The sequence below is a fragment of the Chlorocebus sabaeus genome, chromosome 17, assembly GCF_047675955.1.
Source record: "Chlorocebus sabaeus isolate Y175 chromosome 17, mChlSab1.0.hap1, whole genome shotgun sequence".
Classification (NCBI taxonomy): domain Eukaryota; kingdom Metazoa; phylum Chordata; class Mammalia; order Primates; family Cercopithecidae; genus Chlorocebus; species Chlorocebus sabaeus.
Window position 1 is genome coordinate 35,903,579 of NC_132920.1, and position 19,299 is coordinate 35,922,877.

The 19,299-nt window shown below is 49.7% G+C and overlaps 2 protein-coding genes across 2 annotated transcripts; both read left to right on the forward strand.

The window, feature by feature from the left end:
* The first annotated feature begins 4,733 nt into the window (after window positions 1-4,733).
* CLPSL2 (colipase like 2) lies at window positions 4,734-7,705 on the forward strand. Its single transcript, XM_007972823.3, has 3 exons — window positions 4,734-4,888; window positions 5,630-5,752; window positions 7,509-7,705. Exons 1-3 carry the CDS (start codon window positions 4,805-4,807, stop codon window positions 7,602-7,604), a joined length of 303 nt encoding a protein of 100 aa, XP_007971014.1. The 5' UTR covers window positions 4,734-4,804; the 3' UTR covers window positions 7,605-7,705.
* Window positions 7,706-9,058: 1,353 nt separating this feature from the next.
* Window positions 9,059-16,271, forward strand: CLPSL1 (colipase like 1). Its single transcript, XM_007972824.3, is given in 6 exon segments — window positions 9,059-9,324; window positions 9,327-9,352; window positions 15,167-15,289; window positions 16,035-16,170; window positions 16,173-16,243; window positions 16,245-16,271. Coding segments are annotated over 6 exon segments (450 nt in total). The 5' UTR covers window positions 9,059-9,257.
* Window positions 16,272-19,299: the final 3,028 nt, after the last annotated feature.

The following is a 19,299-nucleotide window of genomic DNA, read 5'->3' on the forward strand; positions in this document are numbered from 1 at the left end:
GCTGATCTCCCTTGGGCCTGCTGGGCCTCTCCTTCTAGAGACCTTACAGACAGAGCCGGGCAACCCCACCCTCACCCCGCACCCCTGGCTCAATGGCTCAGGTCCCCCTGCTCTGACTCTAGCACTGCCGCCACCAGCCCAGCTTTCCACCGAGGAGCCACCTCAATAGGGGCTATTCTCACAGACCCTCAAGTTCCCCGGCACGTTGACCGCCCCATCTCCGGTCTGTATCCCCCACAAGCAGACACCATCTCCTTGCTGTTCTACTCACAGCTATTCACTGTCACCTCCAAACCTTTACCCACCCCGTACCCCTGCTTGGAAACCCTTAGTCTCTGCTTACCAAATCCCAGTCCCCCTTCAAGGCTTAGCGAAACAGCACAGCCCTCTCCTGCCAGAGTCCACGACATACAAGCTTGAGGCCTCCACCTCCTCACCTCCAAACACTTCCACTCTAGGAAGGCTTTGAGGATCTATTTTCGCATTTCAAACTCTTAGGGCACCCCCTCATTCCTCACTCTCCCCAGATGACTTTTAGAGTTCCTTCAGGAGGACTTGAGTAATGCGCAATTTTCACAAGGTCAGTTTTCCCCAGGATTTTATTTTGGATTTCAAAGACTGATAAGACCTCCAGAAAATTTTGAGGACTGAGAATTTGTGCACATATATTTAATATATTGGCCAAAAGCCAGTCTTGGTGGCTCAAGCCTGTAATCCCAGTACTTTGGGAGGCTGGTGGATCACCTAAGGTCAGAGGTTCAAGACCAGCCTGGCCAACATGGTGAAACCCCGTCTCTACTAAAAAGACAAAAATTAGCCGAGCATGGTGGCAGGTGCCTGTAATCCCAGCTACTTGGGAGGCTGGGGCAGGAGAATTGCTTGAACCTGGGAGGCAGAGGTTGCAGTGAGCCAAGATGGCACCATTGCACTCCAACCTGGGTGACAGCGCAAGACTCAGTCTCAAAAAAAATATATATATGTGTGTGTGTGTGTGTGTGTGTGTGTGTATATATGCCCAAAAAAAGAACATGAACAATGAAACAAAACTACTACTGTATCGGGGCTATTATTGCTTTTTTAAAATATATTTTTAAGTATTTTATTTGTTATTTTTTACCTCCAAATACCATCACCATTTTATTTATTTTAATTATTATTACTTTTTTGAGACAGTCTATCTCATGGCTCACTGCAGCCTCAATCTCCCAGGTTCGAGCTCCTCTCACCTCAGTCTCCCATGTATTTGGGACCATAGGCAGATGCCACCATGCCCAGTTAATTTTTTTATTTTTTGTAGAGACAGAGGTCTCACTTTGTTGCCAGGTTGGTCTTGAACCCCTGACGGCCATTATTTCATAAAAGCACATTTTAACACCAAAGAAGTAGAAAAGACGTAATTTCAAAATAAATAATCACTTTTTAAATTAAATACATTTCTTTGACTGGGCAGTATGTTGAGACGCTACCTCTACTAAAAATACAAAAATTAGCCAGGCGTAGTGGCGCGCACCTGTAGTCCCAGCTACTTGGAGGGGGGCTGAGGCAGGAGACTCTTGAACCCAGGAAGCGAAGGCTGCAGTAAGCCAAGATTGTGCCACTGCACTACAGCCTGGGTGACGTCTCAAAAATTTTTTTGTTTAATAATAAATTTAATACATTTACCTTTAACAAAAACACTACTACATTATCCTTATTGTTTTCATTTTGCTGAAGACCAGTGAGAACATTGTCATGGAAACCACCACTTGGGCCACCAGAAAGATGCAGAAGAAAAGAAGTGAGACATTAAAGACTATCAGAGGAGGGGAAGGTGAAGGGGCAGGAAATAGGGGGTAAGAAGTCCACCAGCAAGGTGCTCCCCTGTCCTGAACTGACCCCCTTCTGCTCACTGAAGTCTGAGGTGGCCATGCCCACACGTCAGGCAGCTCAGTGATTCCCAGCGCTGGAGACCCTGGTGATATGGTTCCTACTCCCCCGCAATGCAGAGGTACTCTGGACACGTGCCTGTGACCAGTGCTGGCAGGCCATGGTACAGGAGAAAAAGCACAGGACTTGGAGTCAGGAGCAGAGCTAGGCCTGGCTCTGCTACTCACCAGCTGAGTCACTGGGAGAAGTCCTTGCCCTCTCTGGGCCTCAGCTTCCTCAACTGAAAATAAAGGTTCTGAACCAGTTGTTTTTGAGGAAACCAGAAGATCTCTGGCTTAAGAAAAAGAAAAAGAAAAAAAAAAAATCCATGTACATAATATTTTGTACAGAATTCCAGTGGCTTCACCACCCCTCAGAGCCTTCAGTGGGTTCCCCAGGGGCTGCCAACCCTGACACACAGTTGCTGGCCCCTTGCCTTCAAATTTGCCACTTTCCTAAGCAGTCAACAATACTTCTCAAGTGTCTAACGGTCATGGGGGTATGGGCAAAGGAAGCCAGTGAAGCAGTACAAGAAGTATCCATCCTCAGGCCTCCTCTCCAGTTTACAAATGATCTGTGTGGATGTGTCGCTAGTTAGCCAAGGTAGCAGAACACACATATGAAGAGAGCTCAGACCACGACTGCTGGACCCCCCTTACTAGTTAATGATGGGAACCCCCTTACTAGGGGCAAAGCCCTCTGGCCGCTCCCAGTGTAGTTTAGTGGTAAGAACTTGGACCCACGAGCTAGAATGCCCTGGATTTATATCTGACTCTGCCATTTAATCTTGTTACTTGGGCAAGTAACTTTATCTTGAGCCTTCAGTTTCCTAGTCTGTAAAACAGAGCTAAGAGTTACACAGCAGAAATGAGAGTAGATGCTAAATATTCCAAGACTCCCTTGAATTTCCCAGCCTCCCTTGCAGAAGGTTAGAAGGTTGGGATCATGTGACTAGTTCCAGCAGGTGGTTTGTGAATGGAGAAGGCAGGTCTTCCATGGAGACCTTGGACGCTAGTTTTTTTTGTTTGTTTGTTTGTTTTGTTTTTGAGACAGGGTCTCACTCTGTTGCCCATGCTGGAGTGCAGTGGAGCGATCATAACTCACCGCAGCCTCAGCCTCCCGAGTAGCCAGGACTACATGCATGTGCCACCATGTCTGGCTAATTTCTTAAATTTTTTTTGTAATGATGAGGCCTCACTATATTGTCCAGGGCTGGCCTTGAACTCCTGAGCTCAAGAGACTCGGTCGGGCATGGTGGCTCCCACCTGTAATCCCAGCACTTTGCGGAGGTTGCAGTGAGCTGAGATTGTGCCATTGCACTCCAGCCTGGGCAATAGTGTGAGACTCTGTCTCAAAAAAAAAAAAAAAAAAAAGAGAGAGATCCTATCTCCTTGGCCTCCCAAAGTGCTGTGAATACAGGTGTGAGCCACCATGCCCAGCCAGAGGCAAGTCTTATAGATGGTGTGGCTACAGGATGGAAGAAGGGTCTCTTGCCCCAAATCAGACTTTGCATAAAGCATTATTGTGCCAAGCCATGAAATTCCAGGAGTTCTGTTGTGACAGCCAGTGTTAATTACTCTGTGACAGCTAGTGTTAGTACAGGGAGGGCTCACGGAAATAATGGATACAGGACCCTCTGAGTGTGGTGGGGGCTGTTATTCTTGGCTGTTATTCCCCACCAAGACAGGATTTCTCAGTCCATTTCTTAAGCAAAACTTCAAAAGTAGAAGCAGGCTGGGAGTGATGGCTCACGCCTGTAATCCCACCAGTTTAGGAGGCCTAGGCAAGAGGATCTCTAGAGCCCATGAGTTCAAGACAGCCTGGACACATAAGGAGAACCTGTCTCTATAACAAATATTAACAATACAAAATTTAAAAAAAAAAGAAATTAAAAAAAGCAGAAGCAGGCAGGCGGGGTGAGGTGGAAGCTTCATCCATAGGGAAGTCCTGAGGAAGACCTGCCTCCCCCAGTTCCAGGATTGCGCTGTGCAGCTCTCCCTTAACCCTCTTCCCCATTCTGAGTTTTCTTCTCTTCCCACCCCTCCATTTTGCCCCCACATCTTGACTTTCACACAATTCACAGATGAATCCTTAGACAATTAATAAAATGATTAGGACTGCACGAGATTTAAGACTTAGAGACCATCTTGTCCCACCTCCTGGTTCTTACAGAAGAGGAGAATGGGGCCTGCAGCGGGTGTGAGCAGCCCGGAGGGTGGGGCTGGATTATCCTGAAGTTAAGGGGAGGATCTGGGGTTGCAAGGGCAGACAGAAAATCAGCAGCAGGAAGGAAGCTCTTTTTCTTTCAGCATATATGTTTTGTGCCGTTTATAAAAATAAAATTTTTGAGGCCAGGTGCGGTGGCTCACACCTGTAATCACAGCACTTTGGGAGGCTGAAGCAGGATGATCACTTGAGGCTAGGAGTTCGAGACCAGCCTGGGCGACATGGGAGACCCCCGTCTCTACAGAAATTTTAAAAATTAGCTGGGTGTGGTGGCGCACACCTATAGTCCCAGCTACTCGGGAGGCTGAGGCAGGAGGATCACTTGAACCTGGGAGGCAGAGATGGCAGTGAGCCGAGATCGCGCCACTGCACTTAAGCCTGGGCGACACTGTGAGACTCCGTCCGTAAAATAAATAAATACAATAAAAACATAGTTTTATCTTACAGTTTCAAGCTTCTACTTGGAAGTAACACGTATGGAGGCCCCTACAGTCTAGAATCCCAGCCGTGAGAGCCTGAGCGTCCGTTCCTCCCTCCTTCCCTTCCGCAGGCGTCCGCGCCCTCCACGCCCCTCCTCCGCGGGGGCGGCCTGGGGCGCCGGGTCACGTGGCCGGGGAAGAGGGTTTATCCTGCTGCCCCTCCGAGCCCCGCCGCTGCTCTGCCGCCCAGGCCCATGGCCGCAGCCCTGGCGCTCGTGGCGGGGATCCTGGCGGGGGCGGCGATGCCCCTCTGGAGCGCGCTTCCGCAATATAAAAAGGTGAGGCAGGGAACGCGCCCAGCCCGCCGCGACCGCAGGGGAGGGTGGCCCCGCCGCGGGGTCAGTGGAGCCCGAAGGCGCCGGGCAGCCTGAAAGGGAGAGGTGGGTCCGGAACCACACGTAGGCGGGCAGCTTGGGGCATCCTCAGACGGACTTCAAAATCCGCTTCACTCTCCCCTGGCGGCCTCGAGGGGAGAGAAATTGGCCTATGACCAGCACCCTCGCTCCCCCCACCTCCCCCGCCCGTGCCTCTTCCGATGGCCTCAGTCCTGGGCTCACTTGCCTCCCCAAAGTGCTCACAGCCAAACCCTCCCTGCCTGCTCTGGTTTCTCCCCCTCTTCCTCCGCCTCGCCTCACTGTCTAGTGATTCTTCCAGGCACGAGGGCTGTCCCCTCTTCTCTTTCTCTCCCTCTTTTTCGAGCCTGCAGTCCCCTCATTCTCACCCCCCAACCCCGCCCCGCAAAATGGGACACACCCTATGGGACTCATAGAGGTGAGGGCGGTCCAGGAAAGGAGAGGCCGAAGGAAAAGTGCTAACCCCCCTCTCCTCTCCTCTGCTCCCCTGGGTCCTGCTGAGGGGCCGGGGTGGGGCTGGGGGGGGGACCAGTCCCCCCAGGGGGCGACAACCTCATAACTTCTCCTGGACCCCTGGGCTCTTTGGCAATGGTGGGAACCCTCTCCTACCCTCCCACGCAACTCGGATTGTCCCCAACCTGGCAGACATCCTGCCTGTCCCCACAGAAAATCACAGACAGGTGCTTCCACCACTCTGAGTGCTACAGTGGCTGCTGCCTCATGGACTTGGAATCCGGTGGAGCCTTCTGTGCCCCCAGGGCCAGAATAACCATGATCTGCTTGCCCCAGGTGAGGCCCTAGGATGGGGCAACTTCTGGCACGTAGAGAAGCGGGCAGAGGAGGTTAAAAAAAAAAACACCTGGCCCCACCTGTTTTTTCACCTCTGTCTGGGGTGCCCTTCCTCTTCTCCACTTGGCAAACTCCTACTCATGGTACAAAACAACTCCAGCCACCTCCTCTGAGAAGCCTTCCCTCCTTGGAGCTCCTGTACCCTGGGGTCAGACATGTATCTCCCTAACTGGCCATGTATTTTCTCTGCCTCTCCCAGTGATTAGAACTCTTCAAGGGCAGGGATTGCATCATATTCATCTATGAAGCACCTACCCCCAGCTTAGTGTCTGCACATAGTAGGTGCTCAATAAATGCTTATTTTTGTTTGTTTATTTTGAGATGGAGTCTCGCTCTGTCACCCAGGCTGCAGTGCAATGGCATGATCTTGGCTCACTGCAACCTCTGCCTCCTGGGTTCAAGCAATTCTTGTGCCTCAGCCTCCTGAGTAGCTGGGATTACAGGGATGCACCACTATGCCTGGCTAATTTTTGTATTTTTGGTAGAGATGGGGTTTTGCCATGTTGGCCAAGCCGGTCTCGAACTCCTGACCTCAGGTGATCCACCTGCCTGGGCCTCCCAAGGTGCTAGGAATATAGGCATGAGCCACTGTGCCCAGCCAATAAATGCTTGTTGAATGAATGAATATCTCTTCTCTCATGTCACTGAGGCAGGGTAAGTAGGAAATGACCTTCCCCTTACTAGTCCCCATCTCCCTGCCACAGTGACATGATTTCTTGAGAGGAGCATGGTGCTGTAGTGGCAGGACCACAGCTTTGGAGTTGGACCTGAGTTTAAATCCTGACTTTTCCACACCCTATCTTTGTGACCTCAAGCAGGTCATCATGGCTCTCTGAGCCTTAGTTTCCTCATCTACAAGGAGAGGCTAAAGTACCTACCTCACCAGGCTGTTGGGAAGATTATGTGGTCCTGGGAAGGACAGCGTGCAGACCAGCGTGGTTGTCACTCATTTTTAGGAATGCAGGGAGAATAATGCTCAGTATGCCCTGTTCCTGCTCACCTGGCCCTGGGCCCAAACCTTTCTAGGATGGGTGGGCTCAGCCTCTATGTCCCTGTGTGGGGAGATGACAATACCCTAAGGAAGCAGCAGGGCCCCTACCATGGCCTGACCCTGCAGCTGAAGTGGCTAGAGGGTTTTGTTGTTTTTTTTTTTTGAGACAGTTTCGCTCTTGTTGCCCAGGCTGGAGTGCAATGGTGTGATCTTGGCCCACTGCAACCTCCGTCTCCTGGGTTCAAGCAATTTCTCTACCTCAGCCTCTGGAGTAGCTGGGATTACAGGCATGCGCCACCATACCCAGCTAATTTTTGTATTATTAGTACATGACCATGTTGGCCAGGCTGGTCTCAAACTCCTGACCTCAGGTGATCCACCCGCCTCGGCCTCCCAAAGTGCTGGGATTACAGGGGTGAGCCACCGCGCCCGGCCTAAAGGGTCTTTTTATTATCACCACTTGATCTGCTCTATCTCATTTAGTCCTCACAACAACCCTATGAGGTGGGTTGCTATTACTGTCCCCATTTGACAGATGAGGAAACTTCATTGACTTGCTGAAGGTCATGCAGTTACAAGCTGTAGAGACAGCCTAGGTCTGTCTTACTCCAGCCCTGGTACTCTTGGTTCTGGTCCCTAAGAAGTTTAAGTCCCCATCCTTCCTGCATCCTGGTGACTCCCAATTCTCATACCCACTCCCTGCAGACCAAGGGAGCTACCAACATCATCTGCCCTTGCCGGGTGGGCTTGACATGCATATCCAAGGACTTGATGTGTGCCAGCCGGTGCCATATGATTTAGAGGAAGATGCAGACTGATCACTGCTCCCTTGGGGCCAGAGGCCCTGGGTGCCACCAACTTGCACCAAATCCAGCTCCTGAGACATTAAAGTCACTTCCTGGCCTGGCCTCTGTCTGTACTTTCTGGGCGAGGAGACCTGGTGGGGATTGTACCAGTCTAGGGGACAGGCAAAAGGGGAGACTGGAGGCATGAATGAGCTTCTCATGGGATTTGGCTCTGTCCGGAGCTCAGGGTAGAACTCCAGGAAGGGAATGGCGCAGGGAGGGTGTGGTGGAGCAGGGGCTGGGGCTGGGAAAGGGCCGATTCTCTGGTTGGAGGGCTGGAGGGCTGTGTGGAAGAGATGGGATTGAGGAATATGCCTGTAGAGTGTACGTTGGGGTGCGTATTGAGGGGTGTGTGGTAGGTAGAGACTAGGTGGAGGTATCTGAATGTTTCACGGGGCAGGCTGGGGGGCACAAAAGGGTAGAGGTCATTAGAGAGTTGGTGAGAATGTGCAAAGTATAAATGCAAAAATGCCTGTGGTGGGAAAGGGACCTGGTGCATCGATGCCTCTGCTCTCCCAGGTATTGTCAGTTCCACTGCATGGACAAAGAAACTGAGGCCCAGAGAAGCGACATGACTTGCCCTAGGTCATATAATTGCGGTAGCAGTGAGGCCTGTTTCTGCTGCAAGTATCTTAAAAACCAACCCAAATTGGTCTAGGTGAGGAGGGGATTTCCTGGTGATCAGAAGTGGAAGTCCAGAGGTCGGGCAGCCCTCAGGTGGGGCCAGAGCCAGCAGCTCTCAGGCTGAATTCCTTCCCAGTACTCAGACATTCCAGGTGTCACCAAATAACAGGTAGGATTTATTGAGCACTTCCTGTGTTCCAGACACTGTGCGAGGTGCTTTCTTTTTCATTTAATTAAAAAATTTAAGACAGCACCCAGGCTGGAGTGCAGTGGCTCAATCACAGCCTACTGCAGCCTCAACCCCCTGGGGTCAAAAGATCCTCCCACGTCAGCCTCCCAAGTAACTGGGACTACAGGTGTGTGCCACCATGCCTGGCCAATTTCTTTCTTTCTTTCTTTTTAATAGAGACAGGGCCTCAGTATATTGCCCTGGCTGGTCTCGAACTCCTGGGTTCAAGTGATCCTCCTGCCTCAGCCTCCCAAAGTGCTGGGATTACAAGCATGAGCCACTGCGCCTGGCCCAAAGTGCTTTCTTAACTGTATTGACTCATCTTTTTGTCACAACAGGGCTATAGTAGGTGTTATAATTATCCCTATTTTACAAACAGGGTATTGAGGCTCCTAGAGTAAGGGTTGGAACTGAAACTTGAACCCAGACAATCCTGCCCCAGAGGCCAGGCTCTTAACCAAAAATCCACCATGTACATCAATATTGTGCCTTTCAGAGAAAGAAAACATCTCTGTTCCACAATTCTCAGCAAACATCCTAAGATCGGTTCTGATTGGATTGGCTTAGTCTGCCTGAACTAATCATTGTGGTGGAATTTGCTGATTGGCCTAGCCTGAGTTTTGTGCAGGATGGGAAAATTCTGACAGGGTTGGGTGCTGGTTTTACCTGGGGTTCCCACAGCTGGGAGCACACCCACATGGTTGGTGTGCAGGATATTTTGCTGGACCTTAGAAAAGCCACCACCACTTGTGGGCCATGATGCTACCCCAATGGCTACTGCTGCTGTTCCTTCTATTCTCCTTTCTCTTCCTCCTCACCAGGGGCTTTCTCCAACAAAATACAACCTTTTGGTAAGAAAGCTGGAGAGTGCAGTCACCTCCTCCTCCACTGTCCTAAGGCCTGTACCATTTGGGGAAGTGAGTGGGCATGGAGGCTGGTGTGGGAGAAGGCCAGAAGTGGGGGCAGCAGGGAGTGTTGGGTGGAGGATGTCTCGGAGGAAAGAGAAGACACCCTGGTCCTGGTAGCTGTGCCAGGGCAGTGCCAGGTGCTGCTGCCACAGAGGTGAAAGTGAGAGACCCCCCCTGCCCACGCACACATGTGGTGAGGGAGACAGGTATTCACTCATGCAACACATTTGTATTGAGTACCTGCTATATGTAAATTATTTTTCTACATTTAGTGATAGGTCTGTGAGCAAGAAAGATAAAAATCCTTGCCCTTGTGGAGCAGTCACTGTAGTGTGTGAGGCAAAGAAGTAAAACCTTACAATAGATGCTGTTAATAATGGCATCTATCTCAGGTGATAAGCAAGGAAAGTGAAAATAAGAAACGGGCTAGGGACGTGGTGGTATGAGAAGGGTTTGCAGGGTTTTTTGTTTGTTGGTTGGTTTGTTTTTTTTGAGACGGAGTCTTGCTTTGTCACCCAGACTGGAGTGCAGTGGGGCAATCCCAGCTCACTGCAACCTCCACCTCCTGAGTTCAAATGATTCCCCCGCCTCAGCCTCCCAAGTAGCTGGGATTGCAGGCACCCACCACCATGCCCAGCTAATTTTTTTTTTTTTTTTTTTTTGTATTTTTAGTAGAGACAGGGTTTTACCGTATTGGTCAGGCTAGTCTTGAACTCCTGACCTCAAGCAATCCACCTGCCTTGGCCTTCCAAAGTGCTGGGATTACAGGCATGAGCCACAGCACCCGGCCAGCGTTTGCAGTTTTAAATGGGGTGCTCAGGGAAGAGCTTACTAAGAATGGGAAATTTTAGCAAAGGCCTACAGGGAGGGAAGTCCTTCCTAACGGGCAAAGCAGGCAGGTCTCTGGGAGAAGAGCGTTCCAGATGGAGGGAACAGCCAGGACAAAGGTCTGGGGGTGGAAATGTGCTGACATATTCAAGGAATAGCAAAGAGGAGTGAGAGAGAGTGGAAATCATGGGAGATGAGATCAGAGAGATAAATGGAACAGAGTTACAATATTCTCATTTATTCAACAGTTATTCATTCAGCACCTGCAATGTGTAAGGACTTTAGTCCAAGGGGCTAAGAAATACAGCAGTGAATATGAGAGCAGAAGATCTGTGTCCTAGAGCTGAGGTGCTAGCAGGGGGAGATCAATTATTTTTTAAACATATAAATAAGATGATTTCAGAGAGTCGTAAGTGTTGTGACCAAAGTACAACCAGGTGATGCGGACTGCTCTGCTGGTGTCCAGGAAGTCTTCAGCCCGAGGCAGGAGCGGGAGACAGCCGGGCAAAGAGTGCAGGACAGGGTGCTCTGGGCAGAGGCCCAGCAAGCACAGATGCCCTGGGGTCAGGCCAGGTGTGGATTCAGAGCCCCAGTGATGGCTTTGAATCCAGAGAATGACATTGTGGAAATTATCTTTTAAAAAAGACTTCTCTAGCTGTTCTAGGAATAACTGACTTGAGGAGGTTGGGGAGGTGGAAGCGAGAATGGGGATGGTGAGGGGGCACCTGGGGGAGGTCACTGGCAAGGGTGGAAGCAGGGAGGCCGGGAGGTGGCTATAGCCAGTCCTCCATTCCTGCTTTATTTTCTTTATAGCACATAATCACACATAATAGGATTATACATATATAATATAAATATTACTTGCTTTATATATATAACATATATGGTAAAAATTACACCTAACTAGGTGCCCAAATCTTGAGTTTACATAGAAATCAATGGATTTGAATCTATGCAGACCCCCTCATCACTGCCATCAGAACAAGATATAGGACATTTTCAGCACCCCAAAAGGCTCACTCTCCCCTAGTCAATAGAACCAAAGGCAACTGTCTCCTGACTTCCATTATTATTATTATTATTATTATTATTATTTTTGAGATGGAGTCTCGCTCTGTCGCCCAGGCTGGAGTGCAATGGCGCAATCTCGGCTCACTGCAAGCTCTGCTTCCCAGGTTCACACCATCCTTCTGCCTCAGTCTCCTGAGTAGCTGGGACTATAGGTGTCCACCACTACGCCTGGCTAATTTTTTGTATTTTTAGTAGAGACAGGGTTTCTCCACGTTAGCTAGGATAGTCTCGATCTCCTGACCTCGTGGTCCACCCACCTCAGCCTTCTAAAGTGCTGAGATTACAGGCATGATTACACCGTGCCCAGCGACTTCCATTATTATAGACTGATTTTGAACTTTGTATGATAAACTCATACAGTATGTACTTAAAAAAAAAAAAAAATCTGGGTCAGGCGCAGTGGCTCACGCCTGTAATCCTAGCACTTTGGAAGGCTGAGGCAGGTGGATCACCTGAGGTCAAGAGTTCAAGACCAGCCTGACCAACATGGTGAAACCCCATCTCTACCAAAAATACAAAATTAGCTTGGCATGGTGGCACATGCCTGTAATCCCAGCTACTTGGGAGGCTGAGGCAGGAGAATTGCTTGAACCCGGGAGGCGGAGGTTGCAGTGAGCCAAGATTGTGCCATTGCACTCCAGCCTGGGCAGTAGAGTGAGACTTTGTCTCAAAAAAAAAAAAAAAAGCGGGGGGTGTGCAGGGTGCGGTGACTCATGCCTGTAATTCCAGCACTTAGGCCGAGGTGGGCGGATCACAAGGTCAGGAGATGGAGACCATCCTGGCTAACACAGTGAAACCCCGTCTCTAATAAAAATACAAAAAAAATTATCTGGACATGGTGGTGGGCACCTGTAATCCCAGCTACTCAGGTGGCTGAGGCAGGAGAATGGCATGAACCCGGGAGGCACAGCTTGCAGTGAGCTGAGATTGCACCACAGCACTCCAGCCTGGGCGATAGGGCGAGACTCCATCTCCAAAAAAAAAAAATCTGACTTATTTTGCTCAACGTTTTATCTGTGACACCCTATCATTTCACTTATGTATCTCTTCCCTGTCTTCCCTCTTTAGAGCTTTACTTGTCCAATAGTGCAGTTACTAGTGTGAACCCAAAATATCTGAGACAGGTCTCAGTCAATTTAGAAAGTTTATTTTGCCAAGGTTAGGGACACACCCGTGATACAGCCTCAGGTGGCCGGGGTGCACCTTGTTTTTTTTTGTTTTGTTTTGTTTTGTTTTTTGGGGTACAGCTTGCTTTTGTACACATTAGGGAGACACAGTACATCAATCAGTACATGTAAGGTTTACATTTGTTCAATGTGGAAGGGCGGGACAACTTGAAGTGGGGGGCGTGACTTCCCTTCCAGGTCATAGGTAGATTTAAACATATTCTGATTGGCAATTGGTTGAAAGAGCTATTATCAGCAGAAGGGAATGTCTGGGTTAAGATAAGGGCTTGTGGAGACCAAAGTTTTATCATGCAGATGAAGCCTCCAGGAACAGGCTTCCTAGAAAATAGATTGTACATGTTTCTGATCAGACTTAAGGTCTTTGTTAATGGTAATGCTGAATGGGGTATTAATGAGGCATGTCCAGCCCCCACTTCCTGTCATGGCCTGAACCAGTCTTTCAGGTTAAATTTTAGAGTGCTCTGGCCAAGGAGGGAGTCCATTGAGATGGCTGTGGATTGGTGGTGGTGGGAGGCTTCAAATTTTATTTTTGGTTTACACTAGCCACATATAGTTACTTAGATTTAAATTTATGAAAATTCAACAAAATTTAAAATTCAGGCCAGGTGTGGTGGTTCATGGCTGTAATCCCAACATTTTGGGAGGCCAAGGTGGGAGGATTGTTTGAGCCCAGGGGTTCAAGACCAATCTGGGCAACAAAGCGAGACTCCTGTCTCTTACTGGTGGAAGGTATCTGAGTTATTGGCAATGAATCTGCATGCATTTGCAGCAACCTCAATTCTTGCCTCCTCAGAAGAAAGAATTTGACTGAGGGGCATAAAGCAGACAAAGAGACTGAGGCAGGTTTCAGAGCATGAGTGGAAGTTTATTAAAAAGCTTTAGAGCAGGAAAGAATGGAAAGTACACTTGGAAGAGTCCCAAGTGTGCAACTTGAAGGACAAGTGCAGTGTTTAACCTTGGCCACCTCCAGCGTCGCGTGCCTCTCTCCCCTGATTCTTCCATTAGGGTGAGCTGACCACATGTGCAGTGTCCTCCTTACCCTTGGGAAGTGAGCACACGCAGTGTGTTTAGGAAGTTGTACGCATGCCCGTCTTGAGACTTTCTTCCCTTTTCCAGTGGAGTGTGCCCACGGAAATTCATACTCCTCCATTTTTTCTCTTAATGTGCGTTCCCGGGCTCACTCGCCCACCACCTGAGATTTTACTGGAAGCCCTTTTTGCTTCTCTCTGGCCCCTGCATTCAGTGAACACTTTAATGTTAACAGCTATGGACCATTAGGAGATTGTCTCTCCCTGGAGCCTAGCTGCCAAATTGTCATTTTTGGAGAGGCAATGTGATAACTGTTGAACCATCACCTGACATTCCTGGTGGGAGGGGGAGAGCCCTCTCCTACCCCGCTCATGCCTGTCTAACTCCCTGTAACATCTCTACAAAAATAGAAAAATTAGCTGGGCATGGTGGTGTATGCCTGTGGTCCCAGTTACGTGGGAGGCTGAGGCAGGAGGATTGCTTGAACCCAGAGGCTGAGGCTACAGTGAGCCATAATTGCACCACTGCACTCCAGCCTCGGTGACAGAGTGAGATCTTGTCCAAAAAAAAAAAAAAAAGGAAAGGAAAGAAAGAGGGCTGGGCGCGGTGGCTCACAGCTGTAATCCTACTAGCACTTTGGGAGGCCGAGGCAGGTGGATCACCTGAGGTCAGGAGTTTGAGACCAGCCTGGCCCATGGTGAAACCGTGTTTCTACTAAAAATATAAAAATTAGCCGGGCATGGTGGCGCATGGCTGTAATCGCAGCTACTGGGGAGGCTGAGGAAGGAGAATTGCTTGAACCCAGGAGGTGGATGTTGCAGTGAGCCAAGATCGCGCCACTGCACTCCAGCCTGCGCAATGGGAGCGAGACTACATCTCAAAAGAAAAAAAATAAAAAAGAAGAAAAGAAAAGAAAGAAAAAAGTTTTAAATTCAGCTCCTCAGTTGCACTACCATATTTCAAGTGCTCAGCAGTGGCTAGTGGCTATTGGACTGAGCAGAAAAAGCACATTTTCATCACTGCAGAAAGCTCTGTTGGACAGTGCTGCTCCGGAATGTCAGCTGCAGGTGGACAGGGATTTCTGTTTTTGTTGTTCCCAGCTGTATTCCCAGTGCCTGGAACAGTGCCTGGCACACAGTAGGTGCTCAGTATTTGCCTGTTGAATGACTACTGAAATTGTCAGAGATGATGGGTGGCTGTGATCAATAATGTTAATTACTGTCCTAAGCCCCAATACTGGGTGGAGGTCATTGATGTGTGTGGTGGGGGGGAGTGGGGGGGGGAATGTAGGTGACCATCAGCCACCGGTGAAAGGGTAAGTATGCGTTTTCGGGAGAGAAGACTGCAGCAGAATGAAGTGCAAGAGAGAGACAGGGAAGTCTAGACCACCCTGGTGTGTATGAGAAGCAGCCTGTGTTGAGGGCACCAAGAGTAAACCTTTTAAAAACCGTTCAGTCCCCTCCAGGTACCCTCCATCTGTACAGACTTACCCTGGCCCCCACGTAGAGACCGCCCTGCCTGGCAGGAGCCAGAGATGATGGTGGGAACATAGTCTGGGGAGAGCCCCGTAGGGAGAAAGCCCTGGGCGGCGAGGGCGGAAGGCGGGCGGTGGAGCTTGGCGGGGCCGTGTGCCTCCCTGCAGGACCTCAAGGAGATTTGCATCCGGAACCAGGACTGCCAGACTGGGTGCTGCCGACGGGCTCCAGACATCTGCGAGTCGCACTGCACGGAGAAGGGGTCCGAGGGCAGCCTGTGTCAAATGCTGGTGGGTATCGGCGCCTGGGGGGAGCCAAAGGGGATTCAGGGGAAGGGGGAGCCAGGGCGGGCCAGATTCTTGGGGAGGAAAGAAGGGTAGGTGGGCGGAAATGTCCCGGAGCCTGGAATTCCCCCGTGGGACTGCACCTCCAAGCCTTCTGGGGGAGCCTGTGGACGGAACCAAAATGGCAGCCCACCCTAGGATCTTGGAATCCTGGTTGGGGGCGGGGAGGGGATGCTTCACTCCCTAATGTGGGTTCTCATTCTCCAGGGGTCCTCTCAGCAAGTGCCGAAAGTAGTACAGTAAATGGGCACAGCTAGGTCTGGCCTCTGCCCCAGAGCCCCGTCTTCATCCAGTACAGGAGTTCTGCTGTGGCCCCGGGTGTTCCTAGTGGAGGATGGGCAGAGGCAGCCTCTGAGCTGGGTGGGTAGGGGAGGGAGTGGATTTGCCCATAGAAGGATTTAAAGACAAGACATGGAGGCCTTACAATGGTGTGTTCATGGACTGAGGACAGGCAGATGGATCAGTGACAGGCAGGGTTACAAGGGCTGGAGCCGGGAGGGCACTGAGCAATCCAGGAGCCAGCCTGGAGAAGGCAGCCAGAGGTGCCACTCTGAGCAGCTGTCAAGTTATCCTTTATCCCTGGCTCCTGGCTGTGGGCAAGCACGGAGGCCCTGGAGCTGGGCTGGGCTGGGCTTGGGGGCTCAGGGACGAGCTGCCCGCAAGGTCGAGGTCAAAGTCTTGTCTTTCCTAGGCATTCTTTGGCCAATATAGACAGTGTCCCTGCCTGCAGAACCTGACTTGTGTATATTGGAAGAGTGAGAAATGGTCTGCCATTGCCTATGGCCGTTGTAAGAAAATTGGAAGGCAGAAGCTGGCTAAGAAAATGTTCTTCTAGCGCTCCCTCCTTCTTGCTGCCTCCTCCTACACCTGCTGTCCTCCCTACCCAGAGCTCTGTGCTCTGCCCTGTTCCCCAGAGCCTCTGCCCTGAGTGGAGGGAAGGGGGAAGGAGTGATGCGCCATCACTGAAATAAAGAGCTTTTTTAATGTTTGCTGCCCACAGAGTTGGGGCCTGGGTGGGCTGGGCTGGGGTGGGCATGGTGCAGGTTTCGGGGGGGCGGGAGGTGATATGAGGGAGGAAGCAGGAAGGGACACTGTTGGGCTTGGGGTCTTTTCCCAGTTGGGGCATGAATGAAAGTCCCCCAGAGGAGACCAAAGCTCCCTTCCCACCCCAACCCCTTTCTGCCTTCCGCCCACTCTGTAATCTACTCCCCGAAAGCCCAGTTCACACGTGATATTTCAGTTCCACGACCTTAAATTTCAGAAATGTGAAAGAAGGTACACAAAACATCCATGTGTATGAAGAATTGATGATGTTTATGGAGCACTTACTAGATGTTAGGGGCAGCTCTAGGTGCCTTACGCACATGATCTCATCTCATCCCACAGCAAACCTGTGGGGTCTGTCCTGTTACCACCTCTGTTTTGCAGGTAGGGACACAGGGGTTGAGCAACTTGTTCAAGGTCACACAGTTGGAAAGTGCAGAATCTGAATCTTCTGGGAGGCAAGAGAAAAGAGGGACAAGAAAAGAAGAAAGGAAGGAGAGCCTAGGAAAGAGTGAGAAAGAAAGACTGGAGCAGTGACTGTGGTGTGGGGTTGGGGAGAATGAGTCAAGTGGAGTTTTAGGAAGTCTCAGTGTGTGGTGAGGCTTTTCGAGTTAGATGATAGCTCGCTTGTTTGTGCGTGGTGCCTGTTATATTCAGGTTACATTTTGGAGTTAATTATTTCAGATTTTGGACCTAAGGTTCCACATTCCGCCACCAGAACTGAGCCAAACGTGCGGTCCTGAATGTTGGGCTTAGGATGCAAGGGCTGGGGAGTTTGGAGGTAATCTATGGTTGTACTTAGAACACCCCCTTGTAAGTCACAGCAAAACAATGTGAACCATACCTTGGTAGAATATGCTGTCCTGTACTAACTGTATCAGACTGATAACCAGACTTCCATTGTGTTACATGAGCTCTCCCCATTCAGAGAAAACCTATGAAGGAGAGGTGGCAAGCTGGAAACCCAATGATACCCAGTGTCTAAGAAGTTCCCAAGGATACCCAATGTCTAAGAAGTTAGAAGGGGAAGGGGAGAATACAGAGCCCAGAAATAAACCCAAGCCTGTACAGTCAATTAAGTTTCAACAAGGGCACCAAGAAGACACCCTAGGGAAAGGATAGTCTTTTCAATAAATGGTGTTGGGAAAACTGAATATTCACATGCCAAAGAATGGAATTGGACCCTTATCTTATAGCACATACAAAAATAAACTCAAAATTGATTAAAGACCTAAATATAAGACCCGAAACCTTAAAACTCCTAGAAGAAAATATAGGGGAACTATTACACGACATTAGTTTTGACAGTGATTTTTTGGATAAGACACCAAAAGCACAGGCAACAATAGCAAAAATAAACACATGAGACTACATGCTGAAAAGCTCTGGACCCAGCGCGGTGGCTCATGCCTGTAATTCCAGCACTCTGGGAGGCCAAGGGGTGTGGATCGTCTGAGGTCAGGAGCTCGAGACCAGCCTGGCCAACATGGTGAAACCCCATCTGTACTAAAAATACAAAAATTAGGCTGGGCGCAGTGGCTCATGCCTGTAATCCCAGCACTTTGGGAGGCTGAGGTGGGTGGAACACGAGGTCAGGAGATCGAGACCATCCTGGCTAACACGGTGAAACCCCGTCTCTACTAAAAATACAAAAAATTAGCCAGGTGTGGTGGCGCATGCCTGTAATCCCAGCTATTCAGGAGGCTGAGGCAGGAGAATCACTTGAACCCGGGAGGCGGAGGTTGCAGTGAGCCGAGATCGTGCCACTGCATTCCAGCCTGGGTGACAGAGTGAGACTCTCTCCAAAAAAAAAAAAAAAAAGAAAAAAGAAAATACATTTAATGGGTAGGTATGGTGGCTCGTGCCTGTAATCCCAGCACTTTGGGAGGCTGAGGTGGATGGATTGCTTGAGCCTAGGAGTTCAAGACCAGCCTGGGCATCATGGTGAAACCCCATCTCCACTAAAAATATAAAAAAATAAGTCCAGGCCTGGTGGCTCATGCCTGTAGTCCTAGCACTTTTGGAGGCCGAGGTGGGCACATTGCCTGAGCTCAGGAGGTCGAGACCAGCCTGTGCAATACAGTGAAACCCCATCTCTACTACAAATACAAAAAAAAAAAAAAAAAATTAGCTGGATGTGGCGGCATGCGCCTATAGTCACAGCTACTCAGGAGGCTGAGGCAGGAGAATTGCTTGAACCTGGGAGGTGGAGGCTGAAGTGAGCCAAGATCGTGCTATTGCACTCCAGCCTAGGCAACAGAGAGAGACTCCATCTCCACCCCCAGCCAAAAAAAAAAAAATTAGCCAGGTATGGTGGCACAGGCCTGTAGTTCCAGCTACTTGGGGGACTGAGGGGGGAGGATCGCTTGAGCCCAGGATGTCAAGGCTGTAGTGAGCCATGATCATGCCACTGCATTCCAGCCTGGGTGACATAGTGAGATCCTGTCTCAAAAAAAAAAAAAAAAGCATTTAACACACCTAACCTACTGAACATCATAGCTTAGCTTAACCTACCTTAAATGTGCTCAATCAGAATGCTTACATTAGCTGAGCAAAATAACACAAAACCTATTTTAGAATAAAGTGTCAAGTATCTCATATAATTTACTGATGTTCTACTGAACGCATGTCACTTTCACACCATCATAAGGTTGAAAAATAGTCAAACCATTGTAAGTTGGGACCATCTGGTTCTTTGAGCTGTGGTTAGACTATGCCTCTGCTGTGCAGGCGTGTGATGCTGAAAAGCAACAGAAATTGAGAGTCTACAGCAGTACTGGCCGTTGGAAACAAAATGCAAGCTATATAAAGGTTGGGCTCTTGGTCACTTGCTTCTGCAGAGCCCAAAGCCCAACTGCCTACTTACTTTTGGAGACCAGGGTCATTTTCCTTATGCCCCCCACAGTCCAAAA

What these genes read in the sequence shown, in the direction of transcription:
- CLPSL2 (XM_007972823.3), top strand. Translation starts at nt 4,805, where the DNA reads ATGGCCGCAGCCCTGGCGCTCGTGGCGGGGATCCTGGCGGGGGCGGCG. An exon ending in CGCTTCCGCAATATAAAAAG is followed by an intron (nt 4,889 to 5,629) that starts GTGAGGCAGGGA and finishes CTGTCCCCACAG; the next exon opens with AAAATCACAGACAGGTGCTT. An exon ending in CCATGATCTGCTTGCCCCAG is followed by an intron (nt 5,753 to 7,508) that starts GTGAGGCCCTAG and finishes CACTCCCTGCAG; the next exon opens with ACCAAGGGAGCTACCAACAT.